The sequence below is a fragment of the Apis dorsata genome, unplaced genomic scaffold (genome assembly GCF_000469605.1).
Source record: "Apis dorsata unplaced genomic scaffold, Apis dorsata 1.3 scaffold_515, whole genome shotgun sequence".
NCBI classification, from domain to species: Eukaryota; Metazoa; Arthropoda; class Insecta; order Hymenoptera; family Apidae; genus Apis; species Apis dorsata.
The window spans coordinates 124,739-147,661 of NW_006263741.1; the positions used below are offsets into that span (position 1 = coordinate 124,739).

A 22,923-nucleotide genomic window follows, 5' to 3' on the forward strand; every position below is an offset into this window, starting at 1 on the left:
ATAAATGAAAATTAGTATTTATTAATAAAATACATTGTATATATATATTACTTTGATAGTATTTATTAATAAAATTATTATTAATAAATATTATTATATAATAGAATGAATTGAAATCTTTGTTTGATTTGAAAGTTTGCAAGAAAATAGGTACAAGAATTATATTGTAGGAATACAAGTGGTATTGGATAGACATGGCAGAAGATTTAGCAGCTCGGAGATTTATAAAACCTGGTAGTCATAAAGACAAAGGTCTTGCAGTTTTTACCAGTGGAGGTGATTCTCAAGGTATAAAATGAATCAATAGAATAAAACAGAATAATAAATATATATATCAATATACATGCTTGATTGATAAATTTCAAAAATAAAATTTTTTTTAGGAATGAATGCAGCAGTTCGAGCAGTTGTTAGAATGGGTATTTATCTTGGATGTAAAGTTTTCTTTATTAAAGAAGGCTATCAGGGTATGGTAGATGGTGGAAAAAATATTCAAGAAGCTACTTGGTCATCTGTTTCTTCTATCATACATAAAGTATGTATTAAGTATGTCTATGTCTATATATTGTTATGTTTTAAATTAAATTGAGATTTTACTTTAGGGTGGTACAGTAATAGGATCTGCTCGATGTCATGATTTTGAAGAACATGCTGGTCGCAAAAAAGCTGCAAAAAATTTAGTAAAACTTGGAATAAGTAATTTAGTTGTAATAGGTGGTGATGGTTCACTTACTGGTGCAAATATATTTAAGGAAGAATGGTCAACCCTATTAAAAGAATTAGCTGAGGAAGGTAAGTAAAAAAGCTTTGATATTTTTATTTTTGTAATATATTTGTATATTTTATTATTATTGTTATTATTGTTACATTATTATTGTTGTTTATTTAGGAGAAATTACAATAGACCAAGTAGAAAAATATGAACATTTACACATTGCTGGTTTAGTGGGATCTATTGATAATGATTTTTGTGGAACTGACATGACTATTGGTACTGATTCTGCGTTACATCGTATTATCGAAAGTATCGATGCTATTGTTAGTACAGCATATTCCCATCAAAGAACGTTCATAATGGAAGTTATGGGTCGGCATTGCGGGTAAGTTATTTGTTAAATTTTTTTAATGAAATTTAAAAAATTTTTATTTTTTTAAATAAGTAAAATGAAAAATTTAATTTTTCAGTATTAAACAAATTCATATCTTATAAATTAAAAAAATATTTGTTTTTATATTTTATATTCTATATAAAACTTTTTGAATAGGTATTTGGGAATTGTGGGTGCTTTAGCGGCAGAAGCAGATTTTGTTTTCTGTCCAGAATCACCTCCTCCTGCTGACTGGCCTGATAAATTATGTAAAAAATTGGGGCAGGCACGTTGTTTAGGAATTTTATAAATTTATTGTTATAGTGTTGTTTCCTTTTAACTTAATTTAACAAATTTAATAATTTGTTTTTGTTTTTAATGTATTTTTAGTTGCTTAATTATGTTATTAATGTTATTTTTATTTCTTCATATAATTCTTATTCTTCTTACAAACATTAAATATATAGCATTAAATCAAAAATTTCATTTATATAAATAACATTTAATTTAAGAATAGAAACAAATTTTAAAATAATTCAATGTAGTATGAATTTAATAAGAAGTAAAGTCTTTCAGGTATCTGGCGTTAGCTTCTTGTTTATCTTCTGAAGCATGCTATTGCTTTATACCTGAAGTACCCTCAACAGATAATTGGGTTGAGGAACTTTGCAAAGCTGTGCAACAGGCACGTTATTAATCATTGATCAATCATTATATATTTTTCCTTAATAAATTATGCTTTTTTATAATATAATATTTGTTAGCCAAATTATTAAATTTATTTTTGTTGAATTCATTAAATGTGTGTCTGCTCCTGTATTAAAATAATTAAATTATAAAAATATTTAGGATAGGGATATACTAGGTATAATAGAATTATAATAGTTTCCTATTATTTATATTGTAAATTTCTCTTAGCAACAACAATTTATTGCAAATATTAAAAACTATTTATTAAATAATTTAAGCCTTTGTTCACAAATTTGTAATATTTTATTAGTTTATCTATTATTTTCACATTTTTATCAATTCAAAATGAAATCATTTTACTATAGTTACTATATTGTTATATATTATTTTAGCTAGCTTTTATAACATACCATTACAGTTACCTGGCCCTAGTGGCAGCCATATGTTCTGAAGCTGATTTTGTGTTCATCCCAGAGTGGCCACCTGAACAAGATTGGCCAAATAAGCTGTGCAAAAAATTATTACAGGTTCGCAATTTTTTTTTTTTAATTTTTTAAACGGTTATAAAATTAATCTAAAATTAAATAATTTATGATTAAAATATAAAATTGTCTATATTTTTCATTTTTTAATATTACAATGCAATTATTTTAATAAATATTTTATCTTAGTTTGTATCTTTTTTGTTTTATTAGTAAAAGGAGGAATATATATATTTTCATTTCAATTTAATTTGCTCATAATGGTAAGCTTCTTATAATTCATTTGTAATTCTATTTTGTACGCTAACTTAAATTATGCTTGCTTAATAAGTTCTATGTAATATTGTTAATTTGTTAATATATTGTTAATGTATAATATTGTTTAATTTTAAATTTAACTAATTGAATGTTTAGTATGTAATATAACTTAAAATATTAATGTCAAAAATTATATTACTATTCCTTCTTCTATCTTTGATTATTTTTTTTTAATTAAATGTGTTGTATAAATGGTTTTTATATAAACTTATATAATTGTTATGTTATTTTTATCAAATATAAAATATATATAATTTCAGGAAAGACTTATGGGACAACGACTTAATATTATAATTGTAGCTGAAGGTGCATTAGATAGAAATGGTGAACCAATTACTGCTGAAAAAATTCATAAAGTTGTTGTGGAAAAACTACAACAAGATACAAGAATTACTGTTCTTGGTCATGTTCAAAGAGGTGGTAATCCATCTGCTTTTGATAGAGTTTTGGTTAGTTATTATATAAATATTCACAATGTTATGGAATTTTTTTGTTTATTTTGAAAAATCAAAATATTTATTATATTTAATAATAATAGGGCTGTCGAATGGGAGCAGAAGCAGTAATGGCATTAATGGAAGCAAAGCCAGATACTGAAGCATGTGTTGTTACATTAAATGGCAATCAAGCTGTAAGATTACCTCTTATGGAATGCGTTCGACGTACTAAGGGAGTAGCAAAAGCTATGGCTGATAAAAATTGGAATCTCGCAGTTCAACTTCGTGGAAAGTATGTCTTTATTCTATAAAATATATTTAAATTAAAAATTGTATTATACACTATTTTATAATAATATTTTTTATAATAATATAAATATTTTTAGAGGATTTGCTCGTAATTTGGAAACATATAAAATGTTGACCCGTTTGAAAGCACCTATGGAATGTACCCATCCCAAGGTATGTTAAAATTATATATAATATAAATTTAAAATTTTCTATAAAATTTTTAGACATATGATTATTGAAATAATCAATTTCGAAATAATAAAATATATAGAGTATCTCAGTTAAAATAAATACTAAAATAAAAATAAAAAAAAATATTTCTATAATATTATTTATCCTTTGAATGGTTAAAATTATTTATTATATATTTATTTATATATTTGTTACAATCAAAGAAGATATTTAAATAAATTTTTCTAGCTATTACATATAAAGAATATAAAAGATTATACAATACATTTGAAGATTTTTAATTTTGGTTAATTTAGAATATATTTAAAATGAAAATTTACCTTTATTATATTTTTTATTTAATATTGCTTCAGGAAAGTAACAGTCCCACATTAACAAAGGTAAATCTGCATTGAAAAAAAGCTATATGTGTACATATTTTTACATTTTGATGCTTCATAAAATTATAAATAGCTTTTTTGAAATTTTTATCTTTTTCTTTTTATTAGCAATTCACTTTGTATGGACAAGTGAGTTAACTAATTTCAAATCTTGATATTTTTTTTTTTTTTTGATCTAAATAAATTTAACTGTAATATTTTTGTTAAAATAAAAATAAACATTATAATGTCTTTCAATCTAAATATTAAACACCATGTTCAAATACAGAACGCGTTTGTTTTTTTATGTGCACGCTATATGAATTAATATAAAATTTTTTTATAATAATGATAATAATATTGAATTAATGTTGAATTTTGTTACAGAGTTGCCATTATACATTAGGTGTAATACATATTGGTTCACCCTCTTGTGGTATGAATGCCGCTGTGCGTTCTTTTGTTAGAAATTGTATTTATCGAGGAGATAAGGTAAAATTAATAAAATTAATTAAAATTTATAAAATTTTTTTTGTAATATAATGATGCAAATGTCATGATAAATTTTAGGTTTATGGTATTTGTGACGGAATCTTAGGTCTTATAACTGGAAAATTTAAATTATTGGATTGGCCTTTTGTCACTGGTTGGGTATCACAAGGTGGTGCTCTTTTAGGAACTAAACGTGCTCCACCAAAAGAGGAGCAGTTAACACAGATTGCTCAGAGACTTAAAGAATATGAAATTCAAGCTCTACTTATTGTAGGAGGATTTGAGGTAATGATTAGACTTAAATTATGTTAAAGTAAACTATGTTTTTTAAAATAGCTTATTTATTATTATAATATATTATTATTACTGTTTTTCTAAAAGGGTTATCAAACGGGACTTACCTTTATTAATGCTAGAGACAAATTTGAAGAATTTCGAATTCCTATTGCGATGATTCCGGCAACTATTAGCAATAATGTTCCAGGAACTGAGTTTTCATTAGGATGTGACACTGCTTTAAATGAAATTACAGAGGTAGGATTTCGCATATCCAGTATATTTTATAATAAATTTATTGATACAAAATTCTCATGATCGAATATTGTTATTTTTAGATCTGTGATCGAATCCGTCAGTCTGCACAAGGTACAAAGCGTCGAGTATTTATTATTGAAACTATGGGTGGATATTGTGGTTATTTAGCTACTCTGGCTGGATTAGCCGGTGGAGCTGATGCAGCATATATTTTCGAGGAAAAGTTTAATATTAAAGATTTAAATCACGATGTTATTGCAATGGCTGCTAAAATGTCTGAAGGTGTACAGAGAGGTCTTATTTTAAGAAATGAAAATGCAAATTTAAATTATAGTACAGATTTTATGCAAAGACTTTTTAGTGAAGAAGGAAAAGGCCTCTTTAGCTGTAGAATGAATATTATTGGTACTATTATTGGAATAAATATTATAGTTTTATATTTTTAATAAAGCAATAAAAAGTTATCAAGTTTACAAATTTTTTTATAGGTCATATGCAGCAAGGAGGTTCACCAACTCCATTTGATCGAAATTTGGGCACAAAAATGGGTTCTAAAGCAGTTGAATGGTTTAGTGAACAACTAAAAAAAAATACTGATGCTAATGGTAAAGTAACAGCAATGGATGCTGATAGTGCAGTTATGATTGGTATTGTGCGACAACATTATAAATTTACACCATTTGCAGAACTTCTTGAAATGACGGATTTTGAGTAAGCAGTAATGTATTAATATTAATTTTAATTAAAAATATTTAATAATGTTTTATAAAATTTTTAGACATCGCATTCCAACATATCAATGGTGGATGAAATTACGACCATTACTTAAAGTTTTAGCAAAACACGAGTCTACATATGAGGAAGAAGGTCTTTATATCACTGTAGAAGAAATGGATGTTGATAATGATTCTCTTGTATAAATTACAAATGTTTGCAGTAAAAGGTAATGTTTCATATACACTATTCATAGTAGATTTTGTTAGTATTGTATGACATTACAATAATTATTTTGCGTTGATATTTATGAGAGAAAAAATGTCAAACTTTGGATATACAATCATAGAATTTAATATTCTGCAAACATTAATAGGTTAACATAAAATCAGAATGTATCATGCACACACGTATCGTTTATACATTCAATTACATAATAATAAAATGCGCGCTAATAACTTAATCTTTTTAATGTGAATTGTTTTAATAAATAGTAAATTATTTCATATTATTGCTATAATCACAAAATATAGATTAATATTTTGTTCAAAAAAATGTAATTATATATTTTGATTGCGGCTTAAAGTTAAGTAAGAAGTAGGTACAAATATAGTACCTGAAATATGAAGGTAAGCTATATTTTAGTAATATAAGAAAATGAAGATATTGAAACATTTAAAAAGCATTTTCATAGATGAAAACTGAAAATTATATTCTTATTTATATTGAATGTTATTAGAATATATAAGCGCGAGAAAACATCGAAAAATAGAATAAACAAAAATATAAATATTAACATGATATAAAACATTTAAATGTTATAATATAATAAAGAAGCATTCGATATAACGATTATATATGAATATAATGATAAAAATGAATACAATTAATGACGTTTATCTCTCGATACGACATTTGAATGCAATAGCTTCAAATCTTAGATTTTATGAACATTTTTAATATATTTGACATCGGATTTTATTCTCGTCTATTTAAAAATTTGATACCAATCACAATAATTATATTGCAATTGTATGAATCTTAAAAGTGCATGATATTTATGTTATCTAATTTTTTTTTTTTTTAAGCTTTAACAGAAATTCATTAGAATGGCAAATCGCTTTTAGAAGATATTGTATTCTTTAAATTTTTTAATTGCAACAATTTGAACTAAAAATCAAATTATAGCTTTCATGGCTACTTTACAATTTTGCAAGTAAATCTATTAGACTATATTTGTGGTCTGAGATATAAAATTAAACATAATGTGGCATCTTTCTTTAATGGAAACTTATCATTTGGTTTAGCTTTACCTATAGCTATGAAAAGCTATTCAAAGAATATACTTGTCTACCTCAAAACATAATTTGCAACGACAAGCGATACTTAGGACAAACTAAAAACCTAAGTCTTACTGGTTGCATATAACGTTAAAAGGTTTTGCTAAGATTTAAGGCTTGTGACCACAAGAATATTTAGATTTAATTCATGTTATTATTGTACTCGTATTATCATCGTACAGATATTAAACTTGAAATTATTTCCTCAAATATAGAAACATACAATTCCTATAAAGTTCTAGTTCCAAGTAAGTTATTTTAATATAAATGATCATGATATTTTATTGATTTATTTATCTTTAAAAAATGATATGAATATTATGGAATAATGTTAATTAAAGTTTGCCAATGCATGTAGAAAATACTAATACACTTTTATGAAATTAAGCGACACGTCCATTTAACATAAAATACAAATTGTGCAATGATCACAATGTTATCATATCAATGAGCACTTACATTCCTGGTCATCGTTTTTAAAATATTTATGTAACAGCAGTCAAATTACTTATTTGAGATAAAATATTTCTTATAAATATGACATGAATAAGTATATACAAAGTATAATATGTATTTTTTATGGAATCCTAAATTAAGTTTAATTATATAATAACAATAAAATTATATATCTATTTATAAAAAAAAATTATGCACATTGTTTATTTAAAATCAATATCTATTTATTGTTAAAAATAATTGTTCGTATAAGCAAAATTTTATCCGTGAAAATAATCTTTATAAAAAGATTATAACAATTTAAAAGATATTCCTTTGCATTGCCTTCATATAAGATTGTTAAAAATATAAATTTATTGTGGCCTAATAAACAAAACGAAACTTAAACAGCACTTATATTCATGTATTAAAGTAAGCGCGAATAAATAAAATAGCATTGGAATATATATAAAAGAAATTATAAAAATTTAAAATAAAAAGAATAAAAAATATTAATACTACAGTAAGTGCATAGGTTTTTGCGTATAAAAATATAAATACTATACACACAAAATGTATTTTGTATAACTTTACGTGTGATTAGTATTTTATCATATATCATATGTGTTCATTTAAAAGCATTATAACAAAAAAATCATATGATCCATTAATAATTATGTTGATTGACAAACATAATGTACAAACATTATATATATAAATGTTAATGTCATATAACACTAATGATAAACTAGTAATACAATAAAGATATAATGTTGGAAAAGTATTATTTTTACGATTACAGAAATATATTTTTGACTCATTGTTGACAATGAATTTTACAGTTTATCTCTGGCATAATGTATATGAAATTTAGAAATTATTTCGTTCTGATATTAAATTGTTAAATATGTATTTTCTCTTTACTGTTGCAACTGACGTATTTATTTATTAAATAGATATTTAAACTTTATATTTATGAAATATTTGTGGTAATTATATAATATTATATAATTATAGAACAAGAAATACATATGAATATGTGCATAAGGATATTGTGACCATTGAAAATGTACCTAATCAAATGTACCTATTAATAAAATGTATCTTATAAATTCTCCTGTTATTATTATTTTATTATGAATGATTCATTATTCTTAGAAATTGGGAAATATATCATTATGATATAATTATGATTACGATTATAATAATTGTCGCACTTAAAAACAACATAGCATCCATATAATAATAAATATAGTATTATTAAACAAAGCAATTTTCATTATATTATAAAAAAAATTAATATATTAATCAACATTATAAAAATAGAAGAAATACATAAATGTTTATAATTTTTATAAATGTTCAATATTATTTTGATTTACGTAGTGCCAACAAGTGAAGACAGCAAGCGCCACATTGTTCGATGTTGGCCTATGTTTAATGTATTACTTCTCAACAGGTATGCATATGTGTAGGTTACTAGCAATTAAGTACATGCTACATGTTTAATTATTTGACGGCAGTGCTGTGATTCGTTATTATATAGAAATATTGACAGTGTGAAATCAAAAAAAAAGCTTATATTGCAAAAGATGGTTGCAATAAAAGGTCGCAAAAATTCAAATAAAAATCCTCCTATATTCAGTCATGAATTCATTATTCAAAATCATGGAGATATTGTTTCTTGCGTGGCTATGATTTTTGTAACAGGTCTAATGATACAGGTATTAATTTTGTCAATGACATTTTTCATATTGATTTGATGACTTCTTTTCATTTTACATTACTATTTCATTTCAATTAATATTTAACAATCAATTTATATCTAATATTAATTTTAATTATTATTCATATTGTGACCATATGTTATTTATTATTATTGATATTAGTTAATAAATAAGTATTAAATTAACTTTAGCTAATTGAGCAAACTTAAATGAAATTTAAATTTATTAACACAATGTTCTTATTAATTATTTTAATTTGATTCATTTATTTTATCTTTACCTTTAATTATTTATTTAGGCAACATCACCATGGGCATATACATTTATTGCTATTCATCACAATATAACTTCAGATGTTGAAGATCCAACTATGCCAATGAAATATACTACTGGTTGGAAAGATGCATGTGCTGTATTTTTTTCCTTTTTAATAACAATTGTAATGCATGCTGTATTTCAAGATTATATTTTTGATGTAAGTTATATTGATTTCTATAAATTTGTTATTTTTAATATTTATAAAAAAATAATATTTATATTTTATTTTAGAAAGTTTCAAAGCGTTTACATCTTAGCAAAGTAAAACTTGCTAAATTTAATGAATCCAGTCAACTTGTCTTATTTTATATATTGTCTATTATATGGGGTATAGACATAATTATCAGGTAAAATATTTATTGCATTAAATATGCAATTATTTTTTATATAATTAAAATAAAAATTATATATCTTTTTAGAGAAAACTTGTTATTAAATATTATTTCATTATGGAAGGAATATCCAATACCATTATCTTTTTCTTCAAAATTATTCTTTATTGGACAACTTGCTTATTGGTTGCACTGTTATCCTGAATTGTATTTTCAAAGAGTGAAGAAGGAAGATATACCACCTCGAATTGTACAAGCAACTATTGGATTCCTTTCCATTCTTGCAGCTTATATCTTTAAGTATGACATAATTTTTATATATGATATATTATACAATGTTTTTATTATACAATGTTTATTAATTATATTATTTTTTAATATTTGCTTATTTAAATAGTTTCCAGCAAGTAGGTATTTTACTATTAGTTCCACATTATATAGGAGATGCTATGCTTCATGGAGCTAGACTTATTCATTTTGTGGGCAAAAAAGAAAAAATAACAAAAAGTAAGTATGATCAAATTAAAAATATAATTTTATATGAATTATTTGCATTATTTGCATAAAAATATAAAATATTTTTACATCTATTTTTTAAATAAAATGATGGAATTATTTTTAGTGGCATTTCTTGTTGCAAATTCAACATACATTTTTGTGCGCATCGCAACACTAACTATTGCAATGTTAGTGTTTCTTTATGGTTTAGGTCAAATGGAAAGTGTATTTGACTATGCTGTTGGAAATTTTAATATTCCAATTATACGATTCACAGCTTTAAGCTATATTGTTATTTTCCAAATTTATTTATCTTATATATTTATTTCGAGACAACTTAAGCGCGCCCGAGAAAATGTAGTTCCTGTACAAACAGCAGTGAAATCAAAACAAAAATCAAAGAAAAAAGAAGGTAAGCAGAATCTAGAAGAAATTTTTTTATTATGCATTTATTTTTAAGTATATTTAATTTAAAAAGTACATTAAATTTTATTTTTAGGAAAAAAATCTATGATGTCTGAAGATGATGATTTACCAGAAGTTGATCAAGCAACTAAAAAAAATCTTAGATCTCGTTCATCTGCAAAAGTAAAATAAATATTCAATAAAGTAAGAGATTTATTTAAGGCTGATTATAAGTACCTATTTCATTTATCTATGTATTATAAATAGGATTCCTGATATTAATATTTATGAAAATTGTTATTATTTTAATATTATTTTAAAATATGATTTGATATTATTGTAGCATTTCTTATTTGCATTAATTATATTAACTTGTCACTTTGAAAAAAGAAAATATTTAAAATATTACAATAAAATATTATAATATTAAAATATTAATATTAAAATATTATAATGTAATATGTAACAATTTTTTATTATATAAAGCTAGTTAAATTTATTTTATGAATATTTTATTTAATAGAAATCCATTATATTATATCCATTATATTATGCATTTATATAGCTAATTTATATATAAAATATATATATCGCGTATATATAATATACACGAGTATGTAATATAAAATTTGAATTAAAGAAATTCTGTTAAATTTTTTATCAATAGATTAGACAAAGAAAATTATAAAACTAATTAGATATTGGAATCGTTTTCTTCAAGTGCAAATTTTACACAACTATAAATAGACAAGGAGAAAAAATAATAGAAAAAAAACAGATACCAGGTAAAAATTCGGAAATTAGCATTGTCTTCAAAATGCTGCAAATGAAATATATATGTAAAATATATAAAAAAAACAAATATTAGAAGAAAGATAGAAAGTAGTAAGAATTGATCATTAACGCCATCTCTTTTAAATACTTTTTTAATTTAAAAATTAAAAGATGGCACTGATAGTCAATTAGAACTGTATCGCTATCCTTTTTCTACTATTTTTTTTTGTATATATTTCATTTGTGGTATTCTAAAAATGGCGTTTCTCATAGTTTTTATCCTGTTTTCCTTTCATTCACTATGCTCTTTCGTTGGATAGATACTTAGATGATTGTGAATCGTGAAAAGAATTATTATAGTGATCAAAGTAATTTTTTGTCACATAAATTTTTAAAATTAAAATTATTATTTTTGAATTTTATTCGTTAAATATTATCAGAAAATATAAAAATATCTTACAAATTTTTTATTCTTAAAATTAAAATTTAACCTAAAACTATCTAGTTATCGTAATATGAAAAATGATATTTTTTATAAAAAATTGAAATAATAAAATTTATTAAAAATGGCTAAAAGAAAGAGTTTAAACAGGCGTTCATCCAGATATAGTTCTACAATTTTAAATTCTAATTCTGATATTTCGAGTGATGGTTCGTTCATATTTTTTTGACAGTTTTGTGTTAAGTATTATAGATTGAATATATATTATAGTGCCTATATTTTAGAATATACTACTACTGATTGGTGGAAAAATTTGGAAGATAATACAATCCGACCCTCCATAGCTTCGAATATATTAAATCAAACAAGCCGTCAATTAGATTCTAACTCTCAAATAAAAACAAGTCAAGTTACAGATGGATGGTGGAAAGCACTTGAAGTTACAAATATATCAAATTCCTCAAAAGTGAATGAAAATATTGTAACTAAAGGTATGTATACATGAGATAATGCACTTAATATATGAAATATATACATATATACATATTATAAAATAATATTTATATATTAATTATATAATTAATTATATAATAATTATATATATTATATTTTATAATATTTTATATTTTAAAATCAATTAATATATTTTATAATTAATAACAAATTATTATATTTTAGAATCAATTAACAATGTATTAACATCTGAATCTGAAGAAGAATCAAAAATTGTAAAAAGAAAGTATTTTTTACGTTCAAAAATAAGGAGAAGCGAAGATAATATTTTTTTACATGCTTTAAATAATTCTATAACTACATCTGAATTTACACAAAAAACTGGAAAAGAAAGTTCAATAAACAAATCTGCATTGAGTAATAAAATAGATCTTAATGCCGAACAATCAAATGAAATACAAGTAAGTAATTTGAGCGATAGTCTAAACACTAATGATATTTTAAAGATGAAACCTAATATTTTTAAGAAAAATAACAAAAATCAAAATAACAATATATTTGTTAATGTATTAAAAAAAAATCAATTAGAAACACCATTGAAAAGAAAATCTTCAAAAATATCTTCTGATAATGAAGATCGAGCACAAACATCCACAGAATATTTAGTTCCTATAGTGACCGAAACTTCAGAGTCTAATGAAATATTACAAAATCAAATTTCATTATCATTTAATAACGAACATAATTTCTCTCATTTCCCAATACCAAAAGCACAGAGTACAATACTTGAAGGTACTAGTTCATTTATACATAATAATAATAAAGAAAGTAACAATAGTGATACAAATTCTGAAATACTTAAACCAAAATCTAAGTTATTAACACGTCATTATAAGAATGTAAAGGAAAATCTATTTGAAAATATTTTTGAAAAGCAAGAAACCATTAATAAAATTTCTGAAAATACAGTGGCTGATGATGCAGAACGTATATTGAATTCATCGGAAATTTCTGAAGCAAAAACTGATAAATCAATTACATCGAATAATATCACGTCAGATACAAATCATGATCTTTCTAAAGTTCGTAAATCAAAATCCAAATTTTTAAAAAAATTAAGAAAAAATCAAAAAAGGAATCTTTTTCAAGACATATTTGAGAAAAATGACGATACATTATCCACATTAAAACATTCATTACATCTATCAGAAGAAGAAAATTTATATTCATCTACACAAGACAAAAATAAACGAATTGTAAATAGACAAGAAAACGAATTAATAGATTTTCATTTAAGAATGTCAGATGAAGACGATAATACAAATGTTATTAATATATCGGCAAAACCCATACAATCGAAACAATCTATCGATAAATCTAAAACCAAAAATATAGAAGATATTCCTAAGAGAAAATCTAAGAATTTACATAATTCAGAAAGAGAAATCGAAGATATTGCGAAAAACAAGAACTTGAATAATATAAAAAAAAAATTATCTTTGGTAAAAAAAGCAAAAATTGATTCATCTGAAAATAAGAATATACGAAGAAGTAGTCGTTTACATAAATTGCATAATCCTTCAATTTCTCCGTCTGTGAGTAGAATTGAACAAGAAGAAGTTAAAAATACAACGCAACGGATTTCTAAGACTTTAAATAAAATACAAGAAGTGGATAAAATCGGAGAAAATATAATTGAAGATGGAGAAGACACAACGAAAAGCAATAATCCAAATAAATCGCAAAAATCGATGCATAAGTATTTGAAAAAACAAAACGAAAGTTTCGACGAAATTTACAAAAAATCAGATTTAGAAGATTCCACCTCTAAAATTAATATAGAAATCGAGAAAAATCATCAAAACGAAGCATTAAATAAATCTGAAGATTCAATGTCATCAGTAATCAGAAGAAATATTAAAGATATTTCAAAAGAACCGAGAAATTCGAACAAATTGCAAAAAAAATCAATGGATACATATTCAAAGAGACAAAGCAAAATATTTCATGAATCAGATTTATCTAATACTTCTGAAATTGAATTGGAAGAAATTGAAAAGAAATCGATAAAAATAACGAATGTAAACGCGTCATTCTTGCTTGATAATGAGAAACAAAAAATTGAGAAAAATCATGACAAATCATTAAATAAATCTACAGATTTAATATCATCGGTGATCGGAACGTATGTCGAAGATAATAATATTTCAAAAAAACAAGGAAACGATTTCTCGAATAAATTACAGAAGGAATCGGTGGATACGTATTCGAAGACACAAAACAAAATTTTCGATGAATCAGATTTATCCACTACTTTTGAAATTGAATCAGATGAATTTGAAAAAAAATCAACAAAAAAAACATCTATTGCAAATATGTCATCCTTGTCCGATAATGAGAAGCAAACAATTGAGAAAAATCGTAATAACGAAGAATCAGATAAATCTAAAAATTTAATGTCATCGGTGATTAAAAAGCACATTGAAGATAGAAATATTTCAAAAGAACAGAAAAGCAATCGCTTAAGCAAATTGCAGAACGAATCGGTGGATACGTATTTAAAGAGACAAAGCAAAATTTTTAATGAATCAAACTTACCTATTACTTCTGAATCGAAAGAAATTGAGAACAAATCAAAACGAGAATCCATTGCAAACGCATCATTTTTGTTTGATAATAAGAAGCAAAAAGTTGGAGAAAATGATAAAGTAGAGAATAAAACTACAAATTTTATATCAACGGTGACTGGATCTCGTATTGACAAAGATAGCAATGTTTCAAAGGGGCAAAGGAGTATTAGAAACTTTTTGACACCGAATGATGCATTGCCGGCATCGCAGATTCTTTGCGATGAAGAAAAAGTAAAAGAAATAAGACGAGAATTAGAAAAAGTGAAAGAAAAGGAAATGGCTAGCATGGGAACGAATAAGGTGAAATTTGAAGAAAAGTCATTTTTCCAAGGAAGAAAAAAAGAGTTTGGAAGAGGTAAAAAGTTGCAAACATTACAAAAGCGAGATCGTTCAACGAAACAAATTCATAGAGCTTTCTTGGTGAATGGGCAGAAATATAAACCTCCCCGACTACCTCGTCCTCAACCGTGGATCACTGATCGTCTTTATAAATATTTGTGGAAATATATGGAACCGAGATTTAAATTGGAAACAAGATTGGTTTCCGAAAAATTTATACATCAATTATCCAATGTAACGAAGTTTATTATGAAGTGTAAATCGTATTTAGATTATGAAAACGAATTGTACGCTTTAATGAAAGAAATGGCACGTCTCGGTATTATTTCTACACGGAACGATTTTTATCATTTTTGCCAGGATTTCTTTCTGTATGAACTTCGCGTTAAAATAGTGCCAATGTTATTACCAGGCAACAAGAAAAATATACCATATGATGCGAATAAGTTAAACGAGCCTCTTCTTGACTCTTAAAATTTTATTATTTGTTGATATACGTATCATCAAATAATAAATTTTTTTTTTATATTTTATAAAAAAATATGAAATTTTTTATTATTATGGTTACGATTTATCGGAATGTATACATTGTGGAATATGATAAATAAGTTATTTTTTTATGTTTAAAAAGAATTTATGAAGTGAAAATCAAAATGTTATATTTATATTTTTACGAAATTATTGAATTTATTAAAGTAGTTTTTCTTTCCATTAAATTTTTCTATGTAAATAATTTTTGTGAAGTTATCTAAATAAAAGTACGTATATTATTTATTTTTATAATTTGAATCTTTTTTCTTTTTGCTTGAAAATTTTGTACATTGAATTGTTACATTTCTCATACAATAATCAATCAATATTATGGAATATTAAAAAGTAGTTTTCTTTCTTTTTCTCTTTTTCATATTTTTGTATTTCTATATGACAATTAGTAATGCAATTAGATTTTTTTATTTTCATTGCATAAAATAGAAATCATATGTATTATCATTTCATTTTTCTATTGACAAGTTAAAGTGAAATATTTGACATAGAAAAAAAGATTATCGTTAAAAATATTTTATATATAATTTTTAAAAAAATCGAATTGATGAATCTTAAGCAATATGTGATGTGAAAAGAACAATTTTAAATAGTTCTGATCATCTCTTTAATTTATATGACACATTAAAATAAATAATCGCTATTACAACATTTGATCCTTATTAGAAGAACAAATTTTCATTTTTGTCAGGAAATGATTTATTTGAGCATTTGTTTGGATAATGTACTTTGTTTAATCGATTACAAAGTAAGCAGACAATAGACATTCGTGATTTTCGGCATGATGTGACGATTATGGGATATTCGGTGTTATTTTTCTCTTTCGTATGAAAAGAATACAAAGTAGACTTATACTTGGGTGAGTTGTCTTAATTAACCGAGCGAATCTGACCAAACCTCGTTTGAAGTTTAATCTCTAATGGAACAGTCGATGCAATTAGTCGAGACTTATTTTACGCGCACCACCTCCTATATACTATGTATAATATAATGTTTGAGCGTGCGCTTTGTAGGACACGTGACATGGCACGCGTCGCTCGTTACTCTATCGCTATCGGCAATTGTTTCCCTCAAAAATTATTACGCTCTTTCTTATTTAATCAAAATCACTAGTCTCTCTTTCTCTCTTTTTTCTTTCATATTCTTTTTTTTAAGAAAATATAAAATATAAAAATTTTTTCCGAACAATTGTTTTTATTTATTTTTTTTTTACAAATCTTTAGTTTGGATCAAATAATCTTCTGATATCATTAATTAAAATGATGATGTCAAATATATAATGCATGACATAATCTTATAATTATTGTATGTTTATTCTTGTTTATATCTAAATGATTTTAGATTTTTTTATTTTATTTTCCTATTTTTTCGCAGAATAATATTTGAAAATTTGATCGGTTTTATGATTAAAAAAGTTATCGTTTGATAATTGAAAATAATAAATGAAAATATCATAGATAGAATGATATTACGAAGTTATGAGTAAAAAAATAAAGAAAGTAGCCATTTATCTCAAAAAAAGTATCGAGGTTTTATAAAGAAGGGTACTTTTGTACATCGAATAACTGATATTGGCGTTCTTTTAAGCGAGCTTAGTTCGAATGTTATGACAATTATGAGTTTTCCGTAAGTGCATCGAGATGGCACGTGGCGCACGCATTAGGGAGATGGTGGACGCGTGTCGCTGCGTGAGAACAACTTCGCTCACACGCGTTACGTCGCGCACGTGCGTATATAGTACTATGTATTGCTCCTAGTTTCGCGTATGCGCATGCGTACACGCGACCATGCCACGCGCCGATCACCCTTCAACTTTTCAATGAACACCTCTTTTCTTTAACTATCTCTTTCTTTCTTGTCACTTCATTTTGATATTCATTGTTTTCGAATTTTAATTATATGGATCTTGCTTATATAATTATCATGATGGACAATCGCTTATATACCTATTTGTAATAGATTTTTTTTATTTCCTATTTGAAAAAAATCTTGATATCAATATGCGATTACTTTTTTTTATAGTATCAAATATTAAATATCTCGAATATAATTTATTATATTAATATAAAAATTTATAAAAGTTTATAGAAGTTATATTATATCAATTATTTTTTATAAATTTGAAATCGATCTTTCACTTTATAAGTATACTACATTGTAGTCATATATATTTTTATAGTTTGCATTTTTACTGATATTTTGTGTATCGAATAAGAAAAAAAAAAGAATTTTTTTTTTACATAAAAATATATAGAAAATAAATTTTGAAATATTTTAATTTTCAAAAAAATCGTATATATTTGATAAAAAAAGAAAATTGATGAAAGTATATAAGTTACTTAATTATCCTTCCTTTTTTTAATTTGTACTTTTATATAAATAAATATTTATAAACGCGATTCTATTCGAAAGTAATACATAATAATATATAGTGGGTATTAGAGTGGGGATAGAAAAGTTTGGTGTGATACGATAACATCAGGCAAACTGAGTTGATAAATAGGACGGTATACTGACTCGGAGCGGTATTTGGTCGCGTGACGCCGAGGCGTGCGCATCTAACCGAATCGTTGGCACGGTGAGAGTTCACATTGGTCAAAAATCAATTTTACATTTGTCGCATTCAATTTTTCTGACAAAATTCGGATAGTATCGAAATATAGTCGAGAGCTTAACATCGATATGTTGAGAAAATTATTAAGCAAATCTGGTCGCAGACTCCTCAGGGTAAGACGATGACAATTATCCTTTTCCCAATTCTATTGTACGCACGCATGCACGCACGTTTCTGGCGCATTGGCCGACCTAATTTCTTTAGCCTCGCGTATCATAATGTTAACCTGGTCACCAAGCTATTCTTATTATTTTGGTTAAATATCAATTTTAATCAAATTATTATATTGACAAGTCTGCATCTCTTTAATTATTTTTTTTCTTTACTAAATTTTTTTATATTAAAAATATTTTTTTTTTATATTGTGATTATGTAAATTTTTCGTTACTATGATTTTGTCCTTCTGAACATTGATTAGTTTAACTGCAAATATCTAACTTGCACGAACATATGCTTTATTTTCTAAATATATGTATACATACATATATTCACTACCGCATATCGAATCGCTTCGAAATATTTAATGACTTTGACTTTAAAATATTACGTTTTATTTTAAAACAGCTACATTTTCTCATAATCTTTTTTTATTTATACTTTTATTGCATTATTCAACGATTCTTTTTTCATTGCTGACTTATTATAAAAGAAAATGTATATATGCTAGTATGTGTATGTATATCGCAAGCTGTTGCTTCAATTTGCAGGCTATCAAGAAATTATCGACAAAAAGTCGCAAAGCAAAAAAGTCACGAAATTTGAGTTCTTGGCACTCGACTATACCGGAATACGAAACGGAATCTCTTTCATGGTCTTTATTATCTCTGGATACAAAAAGTATCGATACATTCACAACTTATGTTGCCGATAATTCCGAAGACAGCGTTTCGATGTGTTGTTATTGCGACGAATACGAAGAGAATCAACGGAATGAAAACATAGAAAACGAAATGATGATCTAACATACGACGATATTACGATGAATATTTCATCCATATAATTATTTTTATCTTTTTTTTTCACTAATACAACTTCGAGATATTTCATCTCAAAAATATGTATCTACTATGAAAAGATCGACGAGAAACATCGAGGACGTTTGCAATCCATTTTATAAAATAGTCGAATGCGTTTAATTATTTTATGAGATATATATATTTTCATAAAGATTCTTTTGAGAGGACCATAAAAAATCACATTCTTTTATCAAACGTAAATAAGATACTTTTTTTTAAATAATGATTAATACAACGAACCGTTTAAGAGGTTATATTTTTTCGTAATAGGTTAATGCGTTTTTCAAAATGATATTATACTATTATAAATATGCACACATTTTAAATTAAGCTTATTATATAAGTATTTTTATTTATGATATTGAATTATTTATATAAAAGGTAAAAGACGATATACGTATACCTATCAATTTTATCACAGAACGATTATATGTATATCACGATTTATATATTAGTTTTTTTGCTTAGTACTTATTTATTTATCATTTCAATTTGATAAATACTTTAATCGTTTAATCATAAGAGAGAAAAGAGGAAAAGTGCAGAAAGAAAAGAACGTTTCTTATCTTCTTCTATTGTTTTAAAAACTATCGATGTACGCGTATGTATATACGAATTATCTGTCGATAATCTGTTACCAGCGAGGTAATTTTAAGATATTAAGATATTCGTCGTTGAAAATATTTTCCGTGAAAATATTATATTTTCTCACACGATGTACATAAAAATATCACTGTTGTAGTAGAATAGATTTAATTTTGAAAATTTCACTATTTAATTAAAATAATATAGAATACATACTATATATGTTAAAGTGCATTGCAATGAATGCAAGATATAATATAATTTAATATTATTTTTCTCACAGTATTGTTCTCAAATTGCATAATCTTTATATAACTAAAAAAAAATTGATTATATCGAATCATTTATTCGTTTTTTTCGAAAAATATTTTTCGAAAAATTATGATTTTAGATATACGATTTGTACACGATATGTATATAGAAAAATCACATGAATTTTATGTATAATTATTATGTATATAGTTATACGATATGTGCGATATGTACATAGATATATGAACGAGTCTCGATTCTTTTAATGTAAGTATGTTCGATGAGGCTGTGACTTTTTAACGGATGCGAATGTCGTATAAATAAAATAATTTTCTCGAGGATTATCGATGTTCTTACAACTTCTGTCGTTAGTATAGTTATAGTATAGTTATATAAACTTCGGTTTCCCTTCGTTTGCGATAAGATCACCATATGTATATCACCAGATTATGTGTAAATAAGTATAATATATGCCGTTCAATTTCAATACAGTTGTAATCACGATCAAAGGGATAATATATATATATATATATATATATACACTCCTGCGTGTGTATAATGTATACATGCACTTTTACGATCGATTTAGTTACCTAGTACCTAACGATCGAACGAAAGTTTCTTAAAGGGTAAAGAAACTGCCTACGTAAAAATACACGACTAACAACGTTCCATGGAAACGGATGAATTTTGAGTTGTCACGCACTTACACATGGTTGCAAAGGATTGGAAGAGGTATTCGAACAATGGCCACGTGCCCACGCACTATTCTTCCTCTTCCCTAACGATAATTAGGTTCCCCAGGTAGCTTTTTAAAATATTTGTAAAAACCAGCAGCGGCTAATTGTTCCCATCGATCATTAAAAGCCCCGCGAATTTCCCATTTTGCCAATGTATTCTCTAACGAAAGATTTAACTGCTCGCAAAACTGGTTCGTATTCGAGGAACACCGGGATACTTATTTTATTTCTCATTCTCATTCTCTGCAAGCTGCAAAACTGAATGTTTGCATAAGAATGGTTGGCAAAATTTCTCATTACAGACAAATTACAGTTATGGAGCAAAAAGTGGGACAGATAAGAAGTGAGAGTAAAAATAGTACGAGCGTGAAAATATTATTATACTTACTATTATAAATTAACCAATTAGCGATTGATCGTATTGATTAATTTATGCAACCAAAGTATTGATTATAAACGATCGATTTCGTGAAACGCTGTAAAAAAGAAAAGAAAAGATTGGATGCAATGAATAGCCGCTATAATTCATTTCTCATAATTTCTATTTTATTACAAAATGTTATTGCAAAAATATTTGAGCGCTTTTTTTCACATATACATATATATATATATAGAGAGAGAGAGAGAAAGAGAGAACGTACGCAGTGATACGTTTAATGGCACTTTTTCACGCGTTCGATCATTCGAACGATCGTATCGATTTTTCTCGAACGATCGACAAACGATCAAATTGCGTGCATTACAATGATATACAAAAAATACAAAAAGAAAAGTAATAAAAGATAGAAATATAGAAAAAGTACGAACTCGATCACTTTCCACTATTTACAATAATCCGTTCATATGTATATATATACACACTGTACAAAATAATCGTTCGTTCGAAAAATTCGACGAATCGAGTCGAATAATAAATAATTTTTAAATTCACTACTCGCTCTTGTATCGTACCTCTTGTATCATATATATATATCGCGAAATAAATCTTGACGACGAAATCCTCTCTTTTCGAATTGGAAAAATAGCATTTCTCGATACCTATTCAAAAATTGCTTTCCTTAAAAATTTAATATTGAATCGTGAAGAAACCATAGGAAACGATATGAAAATTTTCGCGAATTGAAAAATATTGGTCGAAGAAGAATGCGTAAGATTTAATAGGCCAATTCGGCGCCCCACGGTCTGTAAGGTTTTCCGTGTTGCTGTTGAGGATATTGTCCTGGATACTGGCCCCATCCGAGAGCGCTTCCACCCAGAAGGGGTGGCATCGTCCCCGCTCCAGGTGGCATTCCAGCGGAAACTGTGCTCCCCGTCTCGTAGTTGGTACTCGTCGAGGTCGAACTCAAGCTGGTCACCGGAGGAGGAACGGTGGCGGACGACGGTGGATGATGCTCACGGTGAAAGCTTTGAAGGTGGGAGAGCAATCGCAGCCTCAGTGGATCTCTCTCGTCGAGGCCCTCCATGGTGACCAAGTAGCGGCCAACTTCGGCTGCGCATTCCCCCCAACCCACCGCGTGATAATCCATCGCCAATTTCGTACTGTCGTACCCTTCAGGGCCTGCAAAATTACACGAAGATAATCGCCTATCATCGATTTCGCATTTGACTTATCTTTACGTCACGCGTACCCATTTAATTGCAACGAACGATCTGGGAAAGAGGGAGAACGTAGTAGGGTGGTTCCACGGATTCGTCACCCTGCGTAGGATAGGACAGGTAGCGTGGGAATCGTTTAGACCCCTCTAGATCACTAGAAGCATTACTCTATATACCTCAAATGGAAATGTTATCCAAAGATTACGATTTTATGCTCTTTTTTTTATTATATTAACGATTTGTTTCATCGATATGTTATGTATGTTTTATATATATATATATATATA

The 22,923-nt window shown here is 26.1% G+C and overlaps 5 protein-coding genes across 14 annotated transcripts in view; 4 read left to right on the forward strand and 1 right to left on the reverse strand.

The window, feature by feature from the left end:
• The window catches only part of LOC102681646 (ATP-dependent 6-phosphofructokinase), a 10,665-nt gene extending 2,180 nt beyond the window's left edge, over positions 1 to 8,485 (forward strand). For 6 of the 9 annotated variants that reach the window (XM_031512736.1, XM_031512734.1, XM_031512735.1 and 3 more), the window contains 16 exons: positions 171 to 288; positions 384 to 535; positions 603 to 792; positions 890 to 1,100; positions 2,197 to 2,305; positions 2,839 to 3,027; positions 3,117 to 3,307; positions 3,402 to 3,476; positions 3,848 to 3,878; positions 3,987 to 4,007; positions 4,245 to 4,349; positions 4,428 to 4,634; positions 4,731 to 4,883; positions 4,964 to 5,288; positions 5,372 to 5,594; positions 5,662 to 7,147. In XM_031512736.1, the coding sequence (XP_031368596.1) occupies positions 195 to 288; positions 384 to 535; positions 603 to 792; positions 890 to 1,100; positions 2,197 to 2,305; positions 2,839 to 3,027; positions 3,117 to 3,307; positions 3,402 to 3,476; positions 3,848 to 3,878; positions 3,987 to 4,007; positions 4,245 to 4,349; positions 4,428 to 4,634; positions 4,731 to 4,883; positions 4,964 to 5,288; positions 5,372 to 5,594; positions 5,662 to 5,803 (2,418 nt within the window). In that variant the 5' untranslated portion in view covers positions 171 to 194 and the 3' untranslated portion in view covers positions 5,804 to 7,147. Of the gene's footprint in view, positions 1 to 170; positions 289 to 383; positions 536 to 602; positions 793 to 889; positions 1,101 to 1,265; positions 1,375 to 2,196; positions 2,306 to 2,838; positions 3,028 to 3,116; positions 3,308 to 3,401; positions 3,477 to 3,847; positions 3,879 to 3,986; positions 4,008 to 4,244; positions 4,350 to 4,427; positions 4,635 to 4,730; positions 4,884 to 4,963; positions 5,289 to 5,371; positions 5,595 to 5,661; positions 7,148 to 8,174 lie in introns of those variants that run through there. The other 3 variants (XM_006620401.2, XM_031512729.1, XM_031512730.1) reach the window with 3 other exon arrangements.
• Positions 8,486 to 8,735: 250 nt separating this feature from the next.
• On the forward strand, positions 8,736 to 11,150 carry LOC102681519 (translocating chain-associated membrane protein 1-like 1). The gene is made up of 7 exons (XM_031512737.1): positions 8,736 to 9,096; positions 9,398 to 9,574; positions 9,649 to 9,764; positions 9,837 to 10,049; positions 10,147 to 10,256; positions 10,372 to 10,659; positions 10,747 to 11,150. The coding sequence occupies exons 1-7, from the start codon at positions 8,965 to 8,967 to the stop codon at positions 10,842 to 10,844; spliced, it is 1,134 nt and encodes a 377-aa protein (XP_031368597.1). The 5' UTR covers positions 8,736 to 8,964; the 3' UTR covers positions 10,845 to 11,150.
• A 487-nt stretch (positions 11,151 to 11,637) lies between these two features.
• LOC102670856 (MATH and LRR domain-containing protein PFE0570w-like) lies at positions 11,638 to 15,920 on the forward strand. 2 transcript variants are annotated; one of them, XM_031512727.1, is made up of 4 exons: positions 11,638 to 12,077; positions 12,153 to 12,359; positions 12,547 to 14,054; positions 14,271 to 15,920. In XM_031512727.1, the coding sequence occupies exons 1-4, from the start codon at positions 11,993 to 11,995 to the stop codon at positions 15,762 to 15,764; spliced, it is 3,294 nt and encodes a 1,097-aa protein (XP_031368587.1). In that variant the 5' UTR covers positions 11,638 to 11,992; the 3' UTR covers positions 15,765 to 15,920. The 2 variants fall into 2 exon arrangements, with proteins under 2 accessions (XP_031368587.1, XP_031368586.1); XM_031512726.1 differs by having other exon boundaries at positions 12,547 to 15,920.
• Positions 15,921 to 18,284: 2,364 nt separating this feature from the next.
• Positions 18,285 to 20,241, forward strand: LOC102671547. Its single transcript, XM_006620414.2, has 2 exons — positions 18,285 to 18,560; positions 19,155 to 20,241. The coding sequence occupies exons 1-2, from the start codon at positions 18,516 to 18,518 to the stop codon at positions 19,407 to 19,409; spliced, it is 300 nt and encodes a 99-aa protein (XP_006620477.1). The 5' UTR covers positions 18,285 to 18,515; the 3' UTR covers positions 19,410 to 20,241.
• Positions 20,242 to 22,160: 1,919 nt separating this feature from the next.
• LOC102671674 (hairy/enhancer-of-split related with YRPW motif protein) overlaps positions 22,161 to 22,923 on the reverse strand; it is a 2,878-nt gene continuing 2,115 nt past the window's right edge. The window contains exon 3 of the mRNA XM_006620415.2: positions 22,161 to 22,598. Within this exon, the coding sequence (XP_006620478.1) occupies positions 22,195 to 22,598 (404 nt within the window). The 3' untranslated portion in view covers positions 22,161 to 22,194. The remainder of the gene's footprint in view (positions 22,599 to 22,923) is intronic.

Excerpts from the sequence above, each read along its gene's own strand:
- LOC102671547 (XM_006620414.2), top strand. The coding sequence starts at position 18,516 with ATGTTGAGAAAATTATTAAGCAAATCTGGTCGCAGACTCCTCAGG. Across the intron at positions 18,561-19,154 it reads CTGGTCGCAGACTCCTCAGG|GCTATCAAGAAATTATCGAC; the intron begins GTAAGACGATGA and ends TTCAATTTGCAG.
- LOC102670856 (XM_031512726.1), top strand. The coding sequence starts at position 11,993 with ATGGCTAAAAGAAAGAGTTTAAACAGGCGTTCATCCAGATATAGTTCT. Across the intron at positions 12,078-12,152 it reads TTCTGATATTTCGAGTGATG|AATATACTACTACTGATTGG; the intron begins GTTCGTTCATAT and ends CCTATATTTTAG. Across the intron at positions 12,360-12,546 it reads TGAAAATATTGTAACTAAAG|AATCAATTAACAATGTATTA; the intron begins GTATGTATACAT and ends ATTATATTTTAG.
- LOC102681519 (XM_031512737.1), top strand. The coding sequence starts at position 8,965 with ATGGTTGCAATAAAAGGTCGCAAAAATTCAAATAAAAATCCTCCTATA. Across the intron at positions 9,097-9,397 it reads TAACAGGTCTAATGATACAG|GCAACATCACCATGGGCATA; the intron begins GTATTAATTTTG and ends TTATTTATTTAG. Across the intron at positions 9,575-9,648 it reads TTCAAGATTATATTTTTGAT|AAAGTTTCAAAGCGTTTACA; the intron begins GTAAGTTATATT and ends ATTTTATTTTAG.